Here is a 25,808-nt window from a genome sequence, read left to right as displayed (position 1 = left end):
CTAAAACTAGAAGGCATAGGTTTAATATGAGAGGGGAAAGCTTTGGAAGAGACCCGAGGGGCAACTTCTTCACACAGGATGGTAATATAGCAGTGGCCCAAGGAATGGCAAATGGCATTCGACTCAGATAAGTGCAGGGTGTTGCATTTTAGGAAGTCAAACCAGAGTAACACTTTCACAGTGAATGTTAAGGCTGTGAGGAGTGTTGTAGAACAAAGGGACCCAGGAGTATAAGTACATAGTTCCCTGAAAGTGGCATCACGGGAAGACAGGATGGTGAAGAAGGCATTTGGCATAATGGCTTTCATCAACCAGGGTGTTGAGAATAGGAGTTGCAATGTTATGTTGCAGTTGTAGAAGATGTTAGTCAGGCTGCAGTTGGAGTATTGTGTACCCTTTTGGTTACCCTAAAGAAAGGATGTCATTAAGCTGGAAAGAGTACAAAAATAATTAAGAGAATGTTGCCTGAACTCAAGGGCCTGAGTTATGGGGAGAGTTTGGGCAGACTAGGACTTTATTACCTGGAGTGTAGAGACTGAGTAGCTGGCCTTGTAGAGGTGTATAAAATTATGGGGCAGAGATAAGGTGCATGCACAGTCTCCCAGAGAAGGAAAATCAAAAACTTGAGGGCATAGGTTTAAAGTGAGAGGAAAGATGTAGCAGGCACCCGAGGGCCAAGCTCTTCACGGAGGGTGGTGTGTTTTTGGAAAAACCTGTCGAAGAAAGTGGTTGAGGCAGGTAAAATAAGATCTTTTAAAAGACATTGGCACTGCTACGTAAATAGGGAAGGTTTGGAGGGATTTATTCACAAAATGCTGGAGTAACTCAGCAGGTCAGGCAGCATCTCGGGAGAGAAGGAATGGGTGACGTTTCGGGTCGAGACCCTTCTTCAGACTGATGTCGGGGGTGGGACAAAGGTTTGGAGGGATATTGGGCAAATAGGAATAGCTTAAGATGGATATCGTGGTCATTACGGATGAGTAGGAGCAATGAGCCTCTATTACTCTGAAAAAAATGACAATAAAAGGAGGTAATAAACAATTAATTTTGAGTATCTTACCTCAAATTCAAATCCAATGTGATCGATGGGTATGGTATATTTTCTTGCATAATTCTGTGACACACCAGTTAAAAAAGACTGAGTAAAGTAGAATCCGGATAACCAAAATACATTGGGAGGCCCGTTGTTGATCCATTCCTAGTCACAAAAGACATTTAGGAAAGAAGCACTTAAATAAATAGAGCTTTGCCCTACTTCATTATTTTATATCAATTAGCTTTTTATTGTGCAGGAAGGAACTGAAGATGCTGTTTTAAACGGAAGATGGACACAAAAAGCTGGAGTAACTCAGCGGGTCAGACAGCATCTCTGGAGAAAAGGAATAGGTGACGTTTCGGGTCGAGACCTTTCTTCACACCAACATTTCCTACACTTCCATACCATTTCCACCAGCTGCAATGAGATCCCATCACTATCTCCTCTCCATCTCTTTGGCCTTCCTCCCTCCCTTCCCACCTACCCCTCCATGATCCCGGTTGCTTTCCCCTGCATCTGCAGGAGATGCAACACTTGTTTTTGCATCTGCGCTTAAGCAGCTTTCCCAGGCGAGGGAGAGATTCATATGCACCTCCTCCAGCCTCATCCTCTGCACGATGCTTTTGATGAGGCCTCGATATCGGCGACTCTAAGAGCAGACTAGGTAACTGCTTAGCAGAGCACCTGTGCCCCTGTCTACAATGGCCATCCAAAGCTCCCAGTTGCATGCCACTCTAATTTATGTTCCCATTCTAACACTAACGTGTCAATTCTCTGCCTCCTCCACACCCAGCGAGAGGAACAACATCTCATTCTCCGCCGGGGTAGTCTTCAACCAAACCCCACCTCTGGTGCACTTCTATGTCTGTCTCTGTCCCCTGAATCCATAAGCCCCCTCCAGACCTATTGTTAGTTTCCCACACCCTCTTACTGGTTCCATCCACAACACATTTCAACCAGCAGTTTCCCCATCAGGATCCATCTGCCCCTTACCTCTCCCCAAATGATTCACATTACACCTTCCTTACCAATCAGCTTCTAGCAGTGATAGCCTTTGTGCTCTTACTCTTCACCCACTTAGTTGGCTTCACTTTCACCCTCCCTCCTCTACGTAGCTCCGTCTGACTTTTTTGTTTGTCTCCCTCATCTATTACCCACCTGCCTCTGTCTCTCAAATTTACCGCTCCCCATCCCACACCTGGTTCCATCTGCCTGGCATCCATCATTCTTGCCCCATCAATGACCCACAGGGTCCTATCTCACCACTCCCCCTCTCCATACTGGGTATCTTTCCTCTGCACTCTTTGGCCTGATGCACAGCTCTGACTTGATATGGTGATAACCCCTTCCCCCCACCAACTCACCCACTGATGCTGCTAGACCCACCAGCAGATTGACTGGTGCTACATTAAACCTATCAAATTCTAGCTTTTTACAACAAGGAAGTTTCTAACCAAACGACACCAGAAGGTATTAGTCGATGGTCAATCTTCATCCAGATGTCCAGTGTCTTCAGGAGTACCCCATGGTACTGTCCTCAGCCCCCTGCTCTTTCTAGCCTACTTAAATGACCTATCAACTTGTGTAACATCTGAGGTCAGATTATTCGCACACTCTAAATGACTGCGATACCCTTCAACAAGACAGCAATTCATTCTGCAAGCGGGAATCTTCTTGGCAGATGAAATTCAACAAATCCAAGTGCTATGTCATGAGAATGACCCACAAGAAGAATTTTCATCATTATCAGTACTTCATGGGAAACTCTGCACTGCAGGAGGTAAAACGGGAGGTACCCTATTTGGGTATCTAACTGTCAGACAACCTCAGCTGGGCAAAACATATTAACCAAGCTATTTCAAGCTCAAACAAAATTCTTGGTCATCTGCGACAACATTTCTGGAACTGTACAAAATCCACAAAGGACATTGCTTGCAAAACGCTAGTACGTCCAAGACTGGAATACTGTAGTGCCATTTGGGATCGCTACCAAGTGACCCACATTAACAACCTTGAGAAGGTCCAGAGAAGAGCTGCCAGGTTTGTAACTGGTGACTATAGAAAGACCAGTAGTGTCACAGAAATGCTTCATGAACTCAAATGGGACACCCTCCAAAGACGCTGTATAATATCCAGGCTTACTGCAGTCTACGAAGAAACCCATCATTAGCTCCATCCAACATTGCCCATCTTTCATACAGTCGGAACAATAGACCAGGAACCCGACTAAACCAATCATTGAATTATATAACTATCAAGACCAACAAAGACTGTTTCCGCTACTCGCTGTACCCCAGAACCATCCCTGTTTGGAATCCTTTGCCACTGCATATAAAATCTGCTGTTGATAGTAAATCTTTTAAACTGTTTCTTGCAAACACTAAATTTTAAATCTGCAACTGCATGCATGAGGGACTGCAGGTTTATAGCCCAGCAGCAGCGGTTGGTGCAGTATCAACAAGACAAGACAAGGAGGAACTCATTGACCAGGCAGCATCTCTGGAGGGGAAATGGACAGATGAGGTTGCTGTTTGGGACCCTTCAGATTGAAGGGTCCTGACCCAAATTGTAATTTGTCCATTTCCTTCCACAACTGCTGCCTGACTTGCTGGGTACCCCCAGCACTTTGCTTTTTGCTCAAGATTCCAGTATCTGCAGTTTCTTGTCTCCTCTGGCTATTTACATTTGAATGGTTCAACAAATTATGCATGAAAACAAACTCCTTTGAAAAAAGTTTAAACATCAACACTTTAAATACATTTATTGTTTTAAAATTGATGTACTCTCTAAAGCTGAAATAAGAAAATATGTGTTCATTTGTGCAGGATATTTTTATTACCAGGGCTTAAATTAATATTGTGCCCAGTGCCCCTACTGATACTATCACTATTTACAGTCCAAGAATTCTAAATATTAATATATAGTGGAGATAAAAATAATTTAAATTATACAGCAAAGCCTTCATATTGAGATGCATTACTATCTATATACCAAAACTCTTGTTTGTTTGTTTGTTTGTTTGTTCCTGAACTACAGCTAAAACGGTACACGATTGCACAACAATTTTAGGCCCACCTTACTCACCGTCATCCCTTTGGTGCTAATGGAAGAAGTTTCATTGAAATCGGTGTTATATTTTTCAAGTTATTCACATTTTAAAGTTTAAATCTGTCCCCTAGGGAGGGAGGGAGGGGTTGGAGGGAGGATAAGGGGGGTTGAGGGGGATGGAAGGGGGGAGGGGGAGGGGGAGGGGGCGGGAAGGGGAGGGGGGAGGGGGAGGGGGGAGTAGAGGGTGGTGCATCAATACAGGAGAGGTTTGGACCCAACGGGTCCACTTGGTCTAGTATATTGTAATAGTTTATATTATGATCAAAGCAACAAATTTGACAAATGATACCATACATTGGTTTTAAAGTATTGTGTTTCTTAAAATAGCCAGTACTAAAATACTTGTTTCAGCAAGAGGGATCCTTCTTAAAGTGAGACATTCTAAAATATGCTAATATTTTAAGTAAATATCAAATACCTGGAAAAATTGTAACCTTGAAAGAAGGTCTGTAATGTAACTGCCCATAGGTTTCAGAGATGGGTAGGATTTGGCTGCCCACATGTCTGGGACTTTGCCCACCAACATACTGTCAAACACATTCTCCAGTTCAGAAGACATTACCACAAGTCCTTTGATAGCTTTACGAATATTTATGAGACTACTACGTACAACTTCAGTGAGTCTGGGGAAAAAAAAGTATAAAAGTAGAACATTGTCAAAAAAAGAAGCTAGTATTTAATGCACATTTATTGGCATTATTGATGAGGCATCTTGCCAACACAAAATAGAAATGGGCCATTCAACCCATTCAATAAGATTGAGACTGATCATGAAAAAACTGAACTCTGCAGTGATCTTACATCTCCTTGTTTACCACTGCCTTACAAATATTGACAAACTTGAAGCCCACGGGAAATTCTTCCCTCGTTTTTCATAAGTGGCAGATTCTTTATTTTTGAACATTGACATCTAGATTCTCATCACATCAACATCATTAAGATTTCTCAACATCCTGTACTGCCATCTCACTTTACACAGGGCTTGAAAAGCAGCTTGTATCTCAAAAACATGTATATTACACAGATTGTTTAACATAAGAATGCATCTCACTGGTACAGGTTAGGGGAAAGGTCATCTAACTGTCCACAACACACAATAAATAATTCAACCACCATTATTCGTTTATCTTACTCATTAAGACAAAACAAATTGTTAATAAAGAAAAAACAGTAAAGACATCTTATAAATAATAAATAATGTATTTTAAAATCTTTTTTAATGTAAATGCGAACACTTACATTGACGATTCACGACTTCTGCCTGCCCAAGATAGCATAGATGGAGGGCTAAAGAGGGGGGCTACTGGGAATGGGGGTCCGCCACATCAGGCAAGGGTGTGGGTGAGTTAGTTGTTGATGCAGCAGTAGACTGAGGTCTGGAGATACCATATCTGGGCAACGCAGTTGCGCAGCAGTAAAGTCGCTGCCTTACAGAAACCTGGGTTCAATCCTGACTATGGGTGCCATCTGTATGGAATTTGTACATTCTCCCTGTGACTGCGTGGGTTTTCTCCGGGTGCTCCGGTTACTTCCCATGTTCCAAAGACATGCAGGTTTGTAGCTTAATTGGCTGCTGTAAATGGTCCCTAGTGTGTAGGATAGAACTAGTGTACGCGTGCGTGATCATTGGTCGGCGCAGACTTGGTGTGTCAAAGGGTCTGTTTCCACGCTGTATCTCAAAATTAATCTAAATTAAACATGTGTTGATGGCTGAGAAAATGGTAAGTGGCAACTTACTGAACGCCACTGCTGCTGTACAGTACAGTCAGACATCACAAGTGACTGTGCTACTAGGTATAAATTTGTATTCATTTACATTCGCAATAAATGAAAATGTTCTGTTATAACCTAGAACAGTATAGCACAGGAACAGATCCTTCGGCCTACAATGTCTGTGCCGAACATCAACTCTGATCTTCCTTCATATAATCCATATCCCTCCATTCCCTACATATCTATGTGCCTATCTCAAGGTCTCTTAAATGCCACTACTGTATCTACTTCCACCACAACTCCAGCAGCGCAATCCAACCACAAAGCACGCTCTGTGCGAAACACATCTCTGAACTTTGCCAATCTCACCTTTAAGCTGTCCCTCCTCACATTGAATATTTCCCTCCTGGGAAAAAGGTTCTGACTGTCTTCTCTAATGTATCCATGTACCTGTCCTAATGTCTTTTAAATGTTGTTATTGTACCTGTCTCAACTACATCCCCAGGCAGTTTATTCCATATTTTAGTTTTGTTTATTGCCACGTGTACTGAAGTGCAATGAAAAGCTTTTTTGGTGCATGCTATCCAGTCAGCGTAAACACCATACATGATTAGAATTGAGCCGTCCACAGTGTACAGACACAGGATTAAAGGAATAACGTTTAGTGCAAGTTAAAGTCCAGTAAAGTCCAATTAAATATAGTCCGAAGGTCTCCAATGAGGTAGATGGCAGCTCAGTACTGCTCTCCAGTTGTTGATAGGATGGTTCAGTTGCCTGATAATAGCTGTGAAGAAACTGTCCCTGAATCTGGAGGGATGCGTTTCACACTTGTGTACCTCTTGCCTGATGGCAGAGAGGAGAAGACCGGGATGAGGCTCTTACTTGATTATGCTGGTGGCCTTGTTGAGACAGCGTGAAGTGTAAATGGAGTCAATGAAAGTGACGTTGGTTTGTCCCATCACCCTCTGTGTGAAGAAGTTGCCCATTGGTTTCCTAATTAATCTTTCCCCTCTCACCTTTGCCCGAAAACCTGTGCCTTTCTTAATTGCCCTGCATTGGGTAAAAAGACTCTGCATTCACCCTATCTATTCTCATTTTAATGCATCTTTATAATAGACTGCTGCCGAAGAGACTGCTGCCAAAAGTGCAGTTTCCCACTTTTAAAATTTCCCTAAAGATAAGCCCCTATGATATCCAATAGCTTGTATGATGAATTTGATCAAAATTCAATATTTTCCACAGATTTTCCCCTGAAATTATTAATAGTTTATTTTTATTTAATAAATCAAGTTGATCCAATGGTTTACAGTTGGCTCTCAAATAGAATTGTTATGAATGCTGTAAAGAAAATATTTTTATTGCCTACCTATTGAATCGAATAAGCTCTTGTCTGAGTACTGTGTTCATGGACTCCTGATACACCACTGGATATTTCATCATCACAGCCTCCAGATCATAATCATTAGGGAGTTTATTTAAAATGTCTGCAGCGAGATCTTCAACAATTTCCTGAAGTTAAAGTGAAGATTCAATTAAAGATTTTCTTATACCATTGTAGTTTATGCAGCAGACACTACAGCACTGTGGCAGCCTTTTTCAATTCTTATTTTTGTTAGTAAATCTTTTGGAACTTCAAAATTTTCCCAAACAAATAATTTATTAAAACCAGTTTACGTTTGCCTCTGAAATCAAAGGTTTCAGAGGTCTTTTATTGTTACGTGTACCAATTAAGGTACAGTAATATTCATATTACCATACAGCCATACTAAAAAAAGCAACAAGACATACAACTACATAAAAGTTAACATAAACATCCACCACAGCAGATTCCCCACATTCCTCACTGTGACTTACTTACTTACTGCCCATTATGCCTCCTGTTTAATTTAGCCGCACGGTGGCGCAGCGGTAGCGGTATGCTGCCTTACCGAGTCAGAGACCCAGGTTCGATCCTGACTATGGGTGCTGTCTGTATGGAGTTTGTATGTTCTCCCTGTGACCACGTGGGTTTTCCCCAGATGCTCAAGTTTCCTCCCACACTCCAAAGTGGTGCAGGTTTGTAGCTTAATCGACTTCTGTAAATTGTCCCTAGTGTGTAGGATAGTGCTAGTGTACTGGTGATTGCTGTCGGAGTGGTCTTGGTGGGCCAAAGAGCCTGTTTCCACGCAGTATCTCTAAAACTAAAACTAAAACACGTTACAATAATATTAACTCCCAACCAGACAAAACCTATGATGAGAGAACTTTATAGAAGCACTTTTTATGACTTCAGGATACCCTACTACATATTGCAGCAAGTTAACTATTTGTAATCCGAAAACAAAATTCTGTAGGTACTGGAAAATGGAAATAAAAATATAAACTGGTGGAAAGTGTTTAGCATCCGGGAGACCAACCGCAGGCTCGGCAATCATTTTGCTGAACACCTCCCTTCAGTCCGCCTAAACCTACCTGATCTCCTGGTTACTAAACACTTTAACTCCCCCTCCCATTCCCGCACTGACCTTTCTGTCCTGGGCCTCCTCCACTGTCAGAGTGAGGCCCAGCACAAATTGGAGGAACAGCACCTCATATTTCATTTGGGCAGCCTACACCCCAGCGGTATGAATATTGACTTCTCTAACTTCAAGTAACCCTTGCTTTCCTTCTCTGCCCGTCCCCATAACTCCTCCCTCACATCCATCCAAAGACCCAAGCAGTCTTTCAGGCGAGACTGAGGTTCACATCCACCTCCTCTAATCTCATCTATTGATGAAGGCTCTCAACCTGAAACGTCACCTTTTCCTTTTCTCCAGAGATGCTGTCTGACCCGCTGAGATACTCCAGCTTTTTGTGTCTATCTCCCCCCGACCTCCCCTACCCCCTCACTTGTATCCACTTGCCAGTGTTTGTCCTGCCTCCACCTCTCTTCCAGCTTTTTCCTCCACAACTACCATTAATCTGCAGAACGGTCAGACCCGATACATCACCTAATAATAATAATAATAATAATAATAAACATTTATTTTATATAGCACTTTTCCAAGTGCTCAAAGACGCTTTACAAAATGGTCAAGACATAAAAACAAACAGACGAACTGTCCTGACGGAGAAGCGGCAAACAAACAGCGCCAGCGTCCTCTCACGTCAGGGTCCGGCAGTAGACAATAAAGAACACAAGACACACAATTACAATTTTAACACAAACAGCCATCACAGTGATTGCTCCAGGCACACCCTCACTGTGATGGAAGGCAAAGAAAAGTCTTATCTCCTCCTCATTCTTCTCCTCCACCCACATTCTCCAGAAATGCTGCCGAACCCGCTGAGTTACTCCAATACTTGGCGTCATTTTTATTTTATTGAGTAATTGCCAAAGGATTGGGCAACTTTTAAAGATCAACAGAAGATAACTAAAATGGCAATTCGGGGAAAAAGATGAAGTATGAAGGTAAGCTAGCCAAGAATATAAAGGAGGATAGTAAAAGCTTCTTTAGGTATGTGAAGAGGAAAAAATTAGTTAGGACAAATGTGGGTCCCTTGAAGACAGAAGCAGGTGAATTTATTATGGGGAACAAGGAAATGGCAGACGAATTGAACAGGTACTTTGGTTCTGTCTTCACCAAGGAAGACACAAACAATCTCCCAGATGTACATGGGGACAGAGGATCTAGGGTGATGGAGGAACTGAAGGAAATCCACATTAGTCAGGAAATGATGTTGGGTAGACTGATGGGACTGAAGGCTGATAAATCTCCAGGGCCTGATGACCTGCATCCCAGGGTACTTAAGGAGATGCCTCTAGAAATCGTGGATGCATTAGTGATCATTTTCCAATGTTCTATAGATTCTGGATCAGCCTGTTAATTGGAGGGTAGCTAATGTTATCCCACTTTTCAAGAAAGGAGAGAGAGAGAAAACGGGAAATTGTAGTCCAGTTAGCCAAACATCGGTGGTGGGGAAGATGCTGGAGTCAATTATGTAATAGCGGAACATTTGGATAGCAGTAACAGAATCAGTTCAAGTGAGCGTGGATTTACGAAGGGGAAATCATGCTTGACAAATCTTCTGGAATTTTTTGAGGATTTAACAAGTAAAATGGACAAGGGAGAGCCAGTGGATGTAGTGTACGTGGACACTCAGAAAGCCTTTGATAAGGTCCCACATAGGAGATTAGTGGGCAAAGTTAGAGCACATGATATTGGGGGTAGGGTATTGATGTGGATAGAAAATTGGTTCGCAGACAGGAAACAAAGAGTAGGGATTAATGGATCCCTTTCAGAATGGCAGGCAGTGACTAGTGAGGTGCCGCAAGGCTCGGTGCTGGGACCACAGCTATTTACAATATACAGTACCCTCCAGAATGTTTGGAACAAAGACCCATCATTTATTTATTTGCCACCGAACTCCACAATTTGAGATTTGTAATAGAAAAAATCACATGTGATTAAAGTGCACATTGTCAGATTTTAATAAAGGCAATTTGTATACATTTTGGTTTCACTATGTAGAAATTACAGCAGTGTTTATACACTGATCAGCCAAAACATTATGACCACCTGCCAAATATGCTGTTGGTCCTCCGTGTGCCACCAAAACAGCGCCGACCCGCCGAGGTATGGACTCTACAAGACCCCTGAAGGTGTCCTGTGGTATCTGGCACCAAATCATTAGCAGCAAATCCTTAAAGTCCTGTAAGTTGCGAGGTGGAGCCACCGTAGATCGGACTTGTCGATCCAGCACATCCCACGGATTCTCAATCGGATTGATATCTGGAGAACTTGGAGGCCAGGGCAACACCGTGAACACTTCATCATGTTCCTCAAACCATTCCCGAACAATGTGTGCAGTGTGGCAGGGCGCATTATCCTGCTGAAAGAGGCCACTACCATCAGGGAATACCATTGCCATGAAGGGGTGTACCTGGTCTGCAACGATGTTTAGGTAGGTGACACATGTCAAATTGACTTTCACATGAATGGCCGGACCCAGGGTTTCCCAGCAGAACATTGCCCAGAGCATCACACTCCCTCCACTGGCTTGTCGTCTTCCCACAGTCGGTTCGGACCAGATGGGATAGCCTTCGTTGCCCTTGCACATCAATGAGCCTTGGGTGTCCAACGTACTGTCGCCGGTTTGTGGTTTGTCCCTCCTCGGACCACTGTCAGTCGGTACTCACCACTGCTGACCGGGAGCACCCCACAAGCCTTGCCGTTTCAGAGATGCTCTGACCCAGTCGTCTGGCCATAACAATTTGGCCCTTGTCAAAGTCACTCAGGCCTTTACTCCTGCCCATTTCTCCTGCATCCAACACATCAACTTCAAGAACTGACTGTTCACTTGCAACCTCATATATCCCACCCCTTGGCAGGTGCCATTGTAACAAGATAATCAATGTTATTCACTTTACCTGTCAGTGGTCATAATGTTTTGGCTGATCGGTATATGTTTCAACTTAAGATGGCAACGTTCTATATTTTTAAAATATTATGTGGGTTTGCAGTTAAGTAAAAACATCAATTTTTTACTACATAATCATCATCCCTCTCAATTGTTCATCTTACTTGAGGAGATTTTCCACCACCTCCAGACTGCCTGGGAAGAGTCAACAGTACCCCAACAAATAGCTGGTTAGTCTCCTGGTTATCTTTCGTGATATCAGCATTTTCATGAAGTCCAAAGATCTCTGGGTGAGCGACAGCTGGTAGATTTCGCAGGTAATCGATGTAAGACTAAATGTCAAAAATAAAACACATTAAACATTCAGGTAGAAGTACGTGTCAGCGTTAAAAAAAACCAATTAAAATAAATCCCGCAGTAAATAATAATAATAATAATAATAATAATAATAATTTATTTGTCATTCGAACATATAAGTCTACATTTGAATGAAGTGTCGTTCCTCATGGGGCCGAGTTGCAAGGTGCATAGTGGTTGATATTGATGCAAGGTGCCAGTGTGCGTGTGTGTGTTTTAGCTGAGGTGTGTGTGTGCGCGTTGGGGGGCAGCAGGGTGTTCATCATTCTAACAGCCAGGGGGAAGAAGGTGTTGCACCTCCTGGTGGTGCTGGTCTTGATGTACCTCATGCCGGACGGCAGAGGGGCAAAGAGTCCATGGGGGGGGGGGTAGGAGGAGCCCTTTATAATGCTGGAGGCTTTTCGGAGGCATCTTTTGTTGAAAATGTCTAGAATGGATGGGAGAGGCTCCCCGACGATGTTCTCTGCTGTCCTGACCAATCGCTGCAGGGTCTTCCTGCCTGATGCGAATGCAAATGAAACAGCTTTTTGAATATTCACACCATCTTTATATTTCTAATTTCTTGGACTTTTGGAGATTTAAAGAGAAATCAGGCTCAGGGAAATAGAATTGAAAAATAAATAGAAATAAAAATAGAAATCAGTCTGAAGAAGGGTCTCGACCCGAAACGTCACCCATTCCTTCTCTCCTGAGATGCTGCCTGACCTGCTAAGTTATTCCAGCAATTTGTGAAATAAATACCTTCGATTTGTACCAGCATCTGCAGTTATTTTCTTACAATAGAAATTAAAGATGCAAATTCAAGTGATCCAAGGTAAATGAGATCACAAAGAAAATGCTTGCGCTCTCCAGATGATGAGATGCACAGAAGGTAGAATAAGGCAAAAGGTGACGCAGATCCTGAGAACTTGGTGCATGAGAAAGCCTGAAAGAGTGTAGAAAGTGTAGGAGGGAAATCAAGATGGTAGGCAAAAAGATGGTAAAGGAATTAGTGAGTAAAATAAAAAGATAATGGCGGCACGGTGGCGCAGCGGTAGAGTTACTGCCTTACAGCACCAGAGGCCCGGGTTCGATCCTGATTACGGGTGCTTGCCTATACGTTCTCCCCGTGACCCCGTGGGTTTTCTCCAGGATCTTCGGTTTCCTCCCACACTCCAAAGATGTACAAGTTTGTAGGCTAAATGGCTTGGTATAAATGTAAAATTGTCCCTAGTGTGTGTAAGGTAGTGTAAGTGTGTGGGGATCGCTGGTCAGTGCGGACTCAGTGGGCCGAAGGGCCTGTTTCCGCGCTGTATCTCTAAATTAAACAAAAAGTCCGGTTATAAATACATAAGAGGACGAGAATGACTTAGGGAAAAGTAGGGTCCAAAAAGTAAAGCTGCGTATGGAGATAGGGAATCCAGAGGCCGCCAGCTCTGCCTTTTCAAGTCCAAAGCTGAGGATATGCCCGAGACCACCAGACCACCCACTGTTGGCAAGAGTGAACTGCAGGGAGAAGCCTGAGAATGCTTCACCTCCTCCTTCGAGACCAAGACTGATCTGCCGTGACAAGCCTGAGATCGGCAGCACCACTGCACATGAGCCCTGATGGTGAGGGACAAGCCCCATATGGTCCTGGACTTTCTTCCCACTGAGAATAAAAAATATACGAGAGTTCACCCTTACTGCGAGTGTTTGTGTGGTCAGTGCCGAACCCAGCGCCATCCCTGACACCACACTATTTGATTTCTAAATTTTCCCTACAACCACAATGGTTTACTCATTTGGGAGGTGGAAGGAAATCAAAGCACCCGGAGGATGCAGGTGCACTGGCCTCTGTGAATTGTTTGCGATGCGGGTAGATGGCAGGAGAATTAGGGAGAAGTTGAAATGTGAGGGGCAAGTGAGGGAGAATGGGTTACAGGGAAATAAATAGGACTGAAGAAAAGATCTAAGAATGGCTGGCGTGGAGTCAATGGACCAAGTAGCCTCTCCCTCTGTCATAAACAAACATGAAATATAAAATAAAGAAAAAGGATGATCCACAACCATTATCATAATCAAAATAAAGTACAAATTTCCCTTCAGAGTACCCAAAATGAGAACTGAACAGTGTCACTCAAAACTTGCAATCTTCGAGTTTAAAAAAAAAACTGCAGTAGATCAATTTGACCATATGGTGGAAAATAATAATTGTATGCTGCAGATCACATCTCTAGATTTTATTTTTAACAAATTTCCCAAACAATTTATTTATTTGTAGCTTTAAAAGTATCAATCTTGGAGCTGGAGAAGTTGTGTATTAGCTACACCTGAGAATGTAGGTGTTTTGCTGATCCTGAGATCTTACATGTGTAGGAAAATAAGTGCAGGTGCTGGTACAAATCGAAGGTATCACAAAATGCTGGAGTAACTCAGCAGGTCAGGCAGCATCGAGGAGAGAGGGAATGGGTGACGTTTCGGGTCGAGACCCTTCTTCAGACTGATGTCGGGGGCGGGACAAAGAAAGGATATAGGTGGAGACAGGAAGACAGTGGGAGAACTGGGAAGGGGAGGGGAAGAGAGGGACAGAGGAACTATCTAAAGTTGGAGAAGTCAATGTTCATACCCTGGGCTGCAAGCTGCCCAAGCGAAATATGAGGTGCTGTTCCTCCAATTTCCGGTGGCCCTCACTATGGCACTGGAGGAGGCCCATGACAGAAAGGTCAGATTGGGAGTGGGAGGGGGAGTTGAAGTGCTCAGCCACCGGGAGATCAGGTTGGTTAAGGCGGACTGAGCGAAGGTGTTGAGCGAAACGATCGCCGATCCTGCGTTTGGTCTCGCCGATGTAGAGAACCTCTGTCTCACCTGGAAAAACTGTTTGGGTCCTTGGATGGAGTTGAGGGGGGAGGTAATGGGACAGGTAAAGGGACAGCTCTTCCCCTCCCCCTTCCCAGTTCTCCCACTGTCTTCCTGTCTCCACCTATATCCTTTCTTTGTCCCGCGCCCCTGACATCAGTCCGAAGAACGGTCTCGACCCAAAACGTCACCCATTCCCTCTCTCCTAGATGCTGCCTGACCTGCTGAGTTACTCCAGCATTTTGTGATACCTGAGATCTTACATTTTCATTTACATAGTGTCTTTAACACAGCAACATCACTTTACTGTGATTCACAGTAGCATTAGTTTAAAAAAAACAGATACCAAATCACATTCTCTACTGCCTAATACTGCTTGGAGAAAGGCGGTTGTAATTCTACCAGATTATGTTATATAGAATAATTGTTATTCTGTATTATAAATTATGTTAGTCAGCACACATTTCTGGCTTTGCCTCATGTTTATAGGAAGAATGTTCTTACCTTGTAATTTTAATTGTTAACATACCTGATAGGGACCATGCAACGGGACAAAATATTCTTCACCAAGCGCAAGTTTATATTGGTCTTTGTGTATTACGTCATCATTGTACACAATCGATAGAAGAGACAAAAGTAGCCGCCTGTCTTTGTCATCTGTAACTCTACCACCATAATTACATTCACCTTTATGGATTAAGAAAGATCAAGTTTTGATTTAATTTGAAGAACAGCATTAACATCACATCAAAGAAAAATCCATTAAAATGATGATGCTGATAGTTAAATTACTGTCAATGAAGAAAAATAATAATTGATGCAGTCACTTGCCTGTTAAATATGTAAGAGCCTCTAGTGGTACCTCTTCATATTCATTCAGAAACATTTGGATCTGTCTTGTGCTTATTCTCAGATCAGACTCATTAAATTCATAAGGGATATTCCAACCTATAAAGAATACATTACAAGCGGCTAAATATTTATAATAATGAAGTATATTCTAACATCTTAATTATTGCAGTATATAATAAATGTTTTATTTTTGATTTGAAAGTTACATGGAAAATAAAATTTACTAGCTCGAAAATATTAAATAGAGCCATCACATGGAAAAAGACATTTGTCACAATTATTTTTCAAAACTGTGCAGTAATTAGCCCATAAAAAATGTTTTGAACCATTTCTGTAATACTGGAGACTCACCCAAAGGACCAAAGTTCCTCCTCTCCTGCACTAAAGCATGAAAGAAGCAAAGGCCAAAGAGGAGTTTTTGCCAGATTTCAGGTTTGTTACAACTGGTGAAGAAGGCAGTATCTGAGATTGGGTCATTGAGATAAGAACGTAGCATATTTGCCCTGAGACCCTTCGGTGGTTCATTTGTCATCTTCACCCCATTCTGGAGAATACTGACAGGAAACTTGTCCGATGGGTAGCTGGTCAGCCACAACCTGTAATTACAACTTAGTTTAGTTGGTACAATCAGATAACAATATCATAAAATGCTTTGGCCAGAATTCACATGCTAAAAATATCTGTGATGCATCTTTTGCGTTTACATTTCCCTGACATGTAAGCGAATCTAAAATCCCAAGGACAATGCAATTAACAGTGGGCATAGTTAAATTAATGATTTAGCCTTTCAATCTATTTTTACATTTCAGTTAGATCATAGTTGTTCTGTGCATGACATATGAAAATATTACAAGGATGTGTTTCAGCACATTTATAATTCCATTCCAACGAAAGAAACTGTTCCAATATATTATTTACATCGTCGTGGCTATCCCTCGAGGTCGAGGATGATGGTCTACGTTCCGAAGAACGAAGACGCCTGTGCGTGTGTTTGTGTAACATGTACTTGATGTTGCACTCCAAGAAGCACACGGTCCTTCAAAAATCAATCAACTAATTCCAATGGCAAGGGAACAAAGACGATTGGAGCTGATAGATCTGTTGCAGCCTTCATCCGCCTTCACAGACGTTGAGTTCAAGATAACTTTGCCTGACTGGTCCGCAGTTGAGGTCTTGTAGGTTCAATCGTCCTTAGTCTGGACCCTCATCCTCGACCTTACCGCCATGGGTGGCCCTACCAGAAGCTAGTGCTTCCCACGGCATCGCTCTGGGAATCATGGGGGAACGCAAGCCTCTTCACCACAACAAGGTGAACGATCCAAAGAGGATATTATTTACACACGTATTTCAAAAAGAACTGTGTAAGTGCTTCCTTGGATCTGAAAGATTGAGCAAATAGATCACTGCAAAGTGACATTAGATCCTGTCGTTGTTGTACAGCCATTCTCATCTGCAGCTTCTGTTTCCCACATCATCCCCATGAATAATTTTAAATCTTCTCACATTTTGTCCTGTAATCTGCAATTTTCTAAATGCAATTGCTCAATTTCCCCTCAAAGATGGCAACACAGGTCGATAGGGTGGTGAAGAAGACTTTTGGTACATTGGCCTTCATCAGTCAGGGAATCGGCACACTGGCAGAAATGCCAGAGGTAGAAAATGGGATGAGGTCCTGCAGAGTGAATATCATGAGTCAGGCAGAACGTTAAAAAGCAGGACCTCAAAGCTGTGATCTCCCGATTACTCCCAGTGCCACATGTTAGCGAGGAAGACAGGGAAGTGAATGCATGGCTGAGAAATTGCATGGATTTCAGATTTTTGAGCCATTGGAATCTTTTCTAGGCAGAGGTGATCTAGATAATAGGGATGGGTTGCACCTGAACTGGAGGGGGACCAATATCCTGGCAGCCATGTTTCCTCATGCTACACGAGGGGGGGCTTTTAGACCAGATTGGCAGGAGGAAATGGGGTCCAATGTAGGAGTGAGGCAGGTGAAAGGCTGGAAGTCAGTAAAAAAGGCAATGACAGATAATTCAGTCTACAGGATAGGCAGGAACACAGCAGGGAGCGAGGAAAGACAGTTGCATTAAATTGCATTTATTTCAATGCTAGAGGTCTAGCAGGTAAGGAGGATGAGCTCAGGGCGTAGATGTGCTACTGGGATGTTACGCAAACCTGGTTAAGGGAGGGACAGCACTGGCAGCCTGATGTTTCAGGGTTCAGATCCTACAGACAAGATAGAGATGGGAGTAAAAGTGGAGGGGGGTTTGCTTTGTAGATTAAGGAGAACATCATGGCAGTAGTCCAAAATTATATTCCTAAAAGATCATCCAGTGAGGCTGTATGGATGACATTCAGAGTACCAGTTTGGGATGTTGGAATTGGACTATATACCCCCAAATAGTCAACAGAAACAGGAATAAATATACTGTTCTGAGTGGAAGAGAGTGCAAGAGGCAGAAGATGAATTTAGAGATGTGTAAAATCATGAGGGGAAGAGATAGGGTGAATACACAATCTTTTTCCCGGGGTGTGGGATTCATGTACTAGGGGACACAGGTTTTAGCTGAGAGGTGAAAGGTTTAATAGGAGCCTGAGGAGCAACTTTTTCACAGGGAGGGTGGTGGGTATACGGAACGAGCTGTCAGAAGCAAGTACAAGAATTACTTTTAAAAGACATTTGAACAGATACATGGATAAGAAAGATTTGGAGGGATATAGGCCAAACCTGGGTAAATGGAACTAGCTGAGATGGGATATCTTAGCATGGATATGCTTGGCTAAAGAGACTGTTTCTATGCTGTACGATGTATTTTTTTCTCTATTTCTTCAGTTTGGTACAACTCTGTAATCTTCGATTCATTTCTTTTTAATAATCACACTGTTGGTCAACCTTGCTGTATGTCAGTTTCTCCTTGCAGTTCACCTTTGTGAACTTCATCCCAACCATTCCAAAATTGGGTGCTCCAGGTTACCAAGAAGATAAAAAATAAATTCAACACCTTTCTGTAAAAATAATAATTTGGTTGACAGATTACAGATTTTGTCATGTTTTTTTACATTTACAAAACTAATTATCTATCTATATACTAAAATTCTTGTTTGTTTGTTCCTGAACTACAGCCAAAACTGTACATGATAGAGCGACAATTTTAGGCCCACCTTACTCACCGTCGTCCCTTTGGTGCTAATGGAAGAAGTTTCTTTGAAATCGGTGTTTTCTTTTAAAAGTTATTCACATTTTAAAGTTTAAATCTATCTCCTAGGGAGAGAGGGAGGGAGAGGGGTCGAGGAGGAACGATAATGGGGGTTGAGGGGGATGGAGTGGGGTGAAGGGAAGGGGGGAGGGGAAGGGGATGGGAAGGGGAGGGGGTGGAAGGAGGGGGGGGAGGGGAAGGGAGGGGAGGGGGAGGAGGGAGGGGAGGAGGGGAGGGGGGAGGGAGGAGGGGGAGGGGAGGAAGGAGGGGGAGGAGGGAGAGAAGGGGTAGGAGAGGGTGCTGCACCAATGCAGGAGAGGTTTGGGCCCAATGGGTCCACTTGGTCTTTTGTAATAAAGTGCATTCAATAGAAATAGGAATATTTGGACCTGAAGCTTTTGTTTGTGTTCTCTGGTACTATAACTTCCTCACATATCTTCTCCAGAGCAGGCATCCAACTGGTTGCAAGATGGCAGTTCTGTAGTACAACCCAGGTTCCAGAGACAAGTGCACCTTCTATCATTTCTGCTGCAATTGGTCCCTGGCCCTGGCCAAGCGAGATTGTTTGAGTGCTTTCTCCACCCATGCCAATGTCATCTGCAAACTTCAGCAAGCCTGTGAGCAGGGAATAAAGCATTGGTAAATACACACAGCCATAACTTATACTGCTTGGACTTTTCACATGGTAAAAGTCTGAGGTATTTTTTCCAGTTGTACAGCAGATAAACGTATCATCTAGACAAACTGTATCAATGGAAGGAAGGGCAAGCCTTCCGGTGGAAGAAACATTAAAATTCCAAAATAGGAAAGTTACAATTTAAACAAAAATAATCAAATATAAATGCGACTTCTTGCATCAGCATTATTTGCACAATGAAAAACAAGATGATGCAACATCAAATGTTTTCAGCATTTCTGAGATATTGTTCCATTAGCAAAGATATATAGTTTGCTGTAACAATGTTCAAATTACATAGTGGTAGAAAGACAATATTCATTGATGAGATCAAAAGGCTAAATTATTTTTTTAAATCCTTGTTTTCTGCAAAATACAACAATGAGCTGAAGGTTCAACTGATCAGTTTACCTGCCATAGGGTCGGCTCCAGGTGAGAGAATAAATATCAAAGGTGCACAGCAATGGGAATCACTGTAACTGCCAGCAAGATCAAATGTTGGAGGTTCAATAAATGTTTTTCCCATTATACTCGTAATGAAGTCTTGCACTGCTGGAATGATTTTGTCTGGTCGGAAGCATCTAATAATAATCAAATGACACATTCCGCTCAGTGAATTCCACTGATCAGGAAGTACCTCTTTATGAGGCTTTGCTGAATCATAAATGATTTTCCACTTTGGGATGTTTTCAATCACGTGATCCATCAAACCTTGCAGCTCTGGCAGATTTGATGCCCGGACAATCTCGGCCCAGTTTTTGTCTGACAACCATTCCGAAGCCGGATTGTAATATGGATTCTCAAGGGCCACACCGCCAGTTAGTAAAAATCGCCAGATATCTTCATTGACTTCTCCTTTGCCTTTCATGAGTCCCACATTAAGAAGCAGCGAAAAAAGCAGCTTGTCCTTCTCAAAAAGAGAACGACAAACATTGTTATAGATACTGAAGGTGAAGTTTTCTTTAATAGCCAAAATTCTTTTGGTCACATCATCACTCTTTTTACTATTTGCAATAGCTTGTACGTACAAATTAATGAACCAATTTAATGAGTTCTGATACATTGGCTCAATGTGAGCTAAGTCGGAGATGCAGAAGAATATAATAGATGAATGCTCGGCAACAGGTTTGTAACCCATTCGTGTGATGTCTATTTCTTTCTCTGTTGCACTTGCAATATACTGCTTTTCAGTTATCTCTTCTGAAAGCTGTTTAGAAGAAGATAGGACCTTAATGGCTGTTTCATCTTCTAGAATATTTCCCTCTGATGACAAAACTTCAAGGATTTTGTCTTCTATCTCCTTAAGCTGTTTCTTGTTTTGCGCACTCTCCAAGATCAACATGTTCTTCTTTTCTTCCAACTCAGGCTTTTCTTTGGCAGCAACAATTCCCAACAATTGATCTTCCAGGCCCAGAGGTGTAATCATGAAGTTTAAAAGACAAACTTTCACTGCTACTTCTGGGAGATAGTGTGGGTTTCTCAAACGTGTGGTCATATAGAATTTGAAATCATGTGAGTACTCAATTATATTTTCCCCTACTTTCATGACCTCCACCCCCTGCTGTTTAAATGTTTGTTTCAGCAGTACTGGTTCGAGCATTGGATCCAACTCTTCACCAATATTTTCTAACAATAGTGGGGTGCCAAACTGGATGGAATTTTCTAAAATCCTTACATAATTAGAGTCAGTTAATTTTATAACTCCAAGTCTGTTGCTTTTCTCCATATTTTTGATCCATTTGTTTGCCTGACCTTGAGGGTCAATCATTAAGGACCACCTTCTTGAGTTGGATGTAATTATCCCGTTATCAATGGAGAAAGCATCAACAGGCAGGCCTGCAATCTGCCAAGCACGAATTTTTACTGGATCTCCTAATGTGTTGCTAAGGGAAAAGTTGTCTGAACAAGGGATCCTCTTTTCTTTACATAAGATCTGCCATTCAGTTTGGCACTCCACACGAAAATCAACTGTGAAAGACCCTAAATAAGCTACAGTGCCTGATGACAGAAGCACATCCCCAGTTAGATCTATGTATCTTATTCCCAACAGCCGAGCAGCTTCCGTCCATCTATCCTTCTCTCCACCAAGTCCTCCTATCAGCTTCTCAGCGCGCACAAGCTTTTGTGAGCAGAGTTCGATGTTATCTTCTAAATCCTTCTTTTTGTTATTCATAATGTCAAATTCGTCATTCAATGCTTGGAGTTTGTCCTCCAAAGCTTTCAACTCATCTCGTTTAACATTCAACATTTCCATTTGGACTGCAAATTCTCCTTCAGCTATCCTCAGCTTTTCGCGTTTTGGTCCAACCACCTTAATCACACGTTCATACACTTCCATGGCTCTAACCCATTTGCACAATCCTTCACAGGCAGAGGACACATTTCTAATCACTGATGGTTGAAAATCTGGGTGCTCAATAAACCTTTCTCTGATTCTTTTCATGACCATAGGGGGAATGTTGTCCTTGTCATAGGTCTTCAGGCTTTCAAGGAATTTAAGATCTCCAAGAACCTTCTTTGATGGACCCCAATAATCCTCAATCATTTTGCCTGTGTAAAAAGGAATACAAAGACATAAAATTCATACATTCAAATATTTTTGTGTCATTCCCTGGTGTAATAATGCTTATTATTCAGGATCATTAGTGCAAGAACATGTAGTAATAAAAGGGCATTTTATGCAAGCAGTCAATGTTTTTGGATGTTTCTGAATATGTCCTCAAACATTTGAGGAAATCATTTGTGAAACAATGATTTTCCCTTCATCAGACTAACCTAGCTGTGATTCTCTATTCTTTCGCTCCTTTCTCTCTTTTAAATATTGTTATTATATCTGTCTCAACTACTTGCCTCACTGTCTATTCCTTCAATTTTGGTCATGAAACAAACTTACTCACCAACCCATCTACATACATCTACAACAACTTATCCTTTGACTCCTCCCACTTCCTCCAAACCAGAGGTGTAGCTATGAACACTTGCATGGGCCCTAGCTATGCCTGCCTCTTTGTTGGGTACGTCGAACAATCCCTGTTCCAGACGTACATTGGCCCCAACCCCGAACTCTACCTCCGCTACATTGACAACTGCATTGGTGCTACCTCTTGTACCCATGCAGAACTCACTGACCATACATTTCACCACTAATTTCCATCCTGCTCTTAGATATACTTGGACCATCTCCGACATCTCCCTCCCGTTTCTGGATCTCACCATCTCCATCACAGGAGACAGACCAGTGACTGACATCTACTACAAACCTACTGACTCCCACAGCTATCTGGACTACACTTCTTCCCACCCTGTCTCCTGCAAAAAGTCTATCCCCTACTCCCAATTCCTCCATCTACGCCACATCTGCGCCCAGGATGAGGTGTTTCACACTAGGGCATCAGAGATGTCCTCATTCTCTAGGAATTGGGGCTTCCCCTCTTCCATTACTGATGAGGCTCTCACTAGGGCCTCTATATCCCGCAGCTCCACTCTTGCTCCCCCTCCCCCCATTCGTAACAAGGAGAGAGTCCCCCTTGTCCTCACCTTTCCACCCCATCAGCCAGTGTATACAACAAATTATCCTCCAACATTTCCATCACCTACAACGGGATCCCACTACTGGCCACATCTTCCCATCTCCTCCCCTTTCTGCTTTCCGCAGAGACCGTTCCCTCCGTAACTCCCTGGTCCACTCGTCCCTTCCCACCCAAACCACCCGTTCCCCAGGTACTTTCCCCTGCAACCGCAGGAGATGCAACACCTGTTCCTTTACCTCCCCCTTCGACTCCATCCAAGGACCCAAACAGTCTTTCCAGGCGAGGCAGAGGTTCACCTGCATCTCCTCCAACCTCATCTATTGTATCCGCTATTCCCGATGTCAACTTCTCCACATCGGCGAGACCAAACACAGGCTCGGCAATCGTTTCACCTGATCTCACGGTGGCTCAGCACTTCAACTCCCCCTCCCACTCTGACCTTTCTGTCATGGGCCTCCTCCATTGTCATAGTGAGACCCAACGCAGATTGGAGGAACAGCACCTCATATTTCGCTTGGGCAGGTCACACCTCAGCGGTATGAACATTGACTTCTCTATCTTTAGATAGCTCCTCTAGCCCTCTATTTCCCCTCCCCCTTTCCAGTTCTCCCACTGTCTTCCTATCTCCAACTACATCCTTTCTTTGCCTCGCCCCCTCCCCTGACATCAGTCTGAAGAAGGGTCTCGACCGGAAACGTCACCCATTCCTTCTCTCCTGAGATGCTGCCTGACCCGCTGAGTTACTCCAGCATTGTGTGAACCCATCTACATACATCTACATCTGAAGAAGGATCTCGACACAAAACATCACCCATTCCTTCTCTCCAGAGATGTTGCCTGTCCGCTGAGTTACTCCAGCTTTTCTTACATTTACCTCTAGATCGTTTATATATGTCACAAACAGTGGAGGGCCCAGCACAGATCCCTGTAGAAATCCACTGGCCACACACAGATCTCCAGCCAGAATATCTACCTTCCACCACAACCCTCTTTCTTCAATGAATAAGCCAGTTCTCAATCTATATGAACAAGTCATCTTGAATGCCGTACTTCTTAATCTTCTAGATCAGCCTACCATGAGTGACCTTATCAAAATCTCCATGTATGCAACATCCATCGCCATATCTTTATCAATTTCCTTTGTCACCTCCTGCAAAACGTCAAATCAAGTTAGGGAGACATGACCTGCCACATACAAAGTCATGCTGGCAGCTCATTCTCTTCCAAATGGGGGTAATCCAACCCCGAAGAATTATCTCCAATAGTTTCCCTACCACTGATATGAGGCTCACCAGCCTCTAGTTCCCTGGATTCTTTCTACTTCATAACTTAAACAAAGGAACAACATTGGCCACTCTCCAGTCTTCCTGGACCTTGCCTGTGGCGAGAGAAGAAGCAAAGATCATCATCCCCTTAATCTCCTCCTGTCTCCCTTAATAACCTGGGACAGATCCCATCAGGCCCTGGCGACATCCCCCTAATGTTCTTCAAGAGCCTCACGACCACCTCCTTCTCGGTCTCAAACTGCCCTAGTACATTTGTATTCTCCACACTGATCTCGCTGTCCTCCAAGTGAATACAAAATATTAATTTAGCACCTCACCTACATCCTGCAACTCCATGCATTAATTCCCTCCTTTAACTTTGAGTGGCCCGACCTTCTCCTTGCTCACCCTCTTACTTTTAACCTATGTATAAAAGGCCTTGGAATTTTCCTTAATTTGACTCACGAAATGACATTTCATGGCCCCTTCTGGCCCCTCTAATCGCCAGTTTGAGTTCTTTCCTACTCACTTTATATTCCTCATAAGCCCTGTCTGATGCCACCTTCTTAAACCTGACATACGCGTACTTTTTCTTCCTGACCAAGTTTACAACCTCCTTGCTCATCCATGGTTCCCTTACCTTGCCATCCTTATCCCTCCTCTTTACTGGAACATACTGAGCCTGCACTTTGATCAGCTGGCCTTTAAATGACTCCCACATGTCATCTTTGGATTTACCTAATTACAACTGCTCCTAATCTACCCTCCATAGCTCCTGCTTAATGACATTGTAATCTGTCTTGCCCCAATCATGTACCTCCCCCCAACATCCAGACATCTCCCTATTCAAAACAATCTTAAAACCGATGGAGTGGTGATCACTATCTGCAAATTCTTCTTCCATCGCAACACCAATTACCTGGCCAGGCTCATTTCCAAATACAAGATCCAGTATGGTACCTCCTCTAGTTGGATCCACATACTAATACAGGCAGGACCTACACAGTGAATGGTTGGGCTCTGTGGAGTGTTGTAGAACAGAGGGATCTAGGAGTACAGATACATACTTCATTGAAAGTGGCACAGGTAGATAGTACTGTGATCAAAAAGGCTTTTCGCACATTGGCTTTCATCAGTCAGAGTATTGAGTATAGAAGTTGGGACGTCATGTTGCAGTTGTATAAGATGTTGGTAAGGCAATTAGAGTATTGCATTCAGTTTTGGGTATGGGTGCCAACTATCTCACTCCCAAATACGGGACAAGGTGACATCACCGCTCCGCGCCCCACGTGACCTCACCCAGCCTGCAGCCACATGGTTCCTCTCCACCAATGGTGGCTGCCCGGGCCGGGAGGCGGGTTGCTATGCAACCTCCGTTAGGCGAACACACTTGGCTCCGCTCCCCGAACATACTCCATTAGCCTACACTGTCTGGGCCTACAGCAGCCCCCGGGCCTACAGGGCCAATAACGCCCTCCGGGCCAAATACGGGACAAGGACAGTCCCGAACGGGACAAACCAATTTAGCCCAAAATACGGGATGGCCCAGCTAATACGGGACAGTTGACAACCCTAGTTCTGCGCACCATGTTATAGGAAAGATGTTGTCAAGCTGGAAAGGGTGCAGAGGTGTTTAATGAGGATGATGCCAGGACTCGAGGGCCTGAGCTATGGCGAGAGGTTGAGAAGGCTAGGACTCTATTCCTTGGACTGCAGGAGGATGAGGGGTAATCTTACAGAGGTGTACATAACCATGAGAGGAATAGATCGGATAGAAGCACTGAGTCTCTTGCCTAGAGTAGGAGAATCAAGAACCCGGGGACATAGATTTAAGATGAGGGGGGGAAAAGTTTTAATAGGAACCTGAGGGGTAACTTT

At 43.2% G+C, this 25,808-nt stretch overlaps 1 protein-coding gene across 1 annotated transcript in view; it reads right to left on the bottom strand.

Moving 5' to 3' along the window:
- The window catches only part of dnah3 (dynein axonemal heavy chain 3), a 174,413-nt gene that overhangs the window by 2,350 nt on the left and 146,255 nt on the right, over nucleotides 1-25,808 (bottom strand). Inside the window, exons 53-61 of the mRNA XM_078418267.1 lie at nucleotides 19,547-21,685; nucleotides 18,849-19,074; nucleotides 15,614-15,858; nucleotides 15,242-15,358; nucleotides 14,940-15,097; nucleotides 11,401-11,568; nucleotides 7,224-7,366; nucleotides 4,563-4,767; nucleotides 1,061-1,198 (exon numbers count right to left, since the gene is read on the bottom strand). Coding sequence (XP_078274393.1) covers nucleotides 1,061-1,198; nucleotides 4,563-4,767; nucleotides 7,224-7,366; nucleotides 11,401-11,568; nucleotides 14,940-15,097; nucleotides 15,242-15,358; nucleotides 15,614-15,858; nucleotides 18,849-19,074; nucleotides 19,547-21,685 — 3,539 coding nt within the window. The remainder of the gene's footprint in view (nucleotides 1-1,060; nucleotides 1,199-4,562; nucleotides 4,768-7,223; nucleotides 7,367-11,400; nucleotides 11,569-14,939; nucleotides 15,098-15,241; nucleotides 15,359-15,613; nucleotides 15,859-18,848; nucleotides 19,075-19,546; nucleotides 21,686-25,808) is intronic.

The sequence above is a fragment of the Rhinoraja longicauda genome, chromosome 21 (assembly GCF_053455715.1).
Source record: "Rhinoraja longicauda isolate Sanriku21f chromosome 21, sRhiLon1.1, whole genome shotgun sequence".
Classification (NCBI taxonomy): Eukaryota; Metazoa; Chordata; class Chondrichthyes; order Rajiformes; family Arhynchobatidae; genus Rhinoraja; species Rhinoraja longicauda.
Note: the sequence above shows the minus strand (reverse complement) of the source record. Positions and strands in the feature narration are given on the sequence as shown.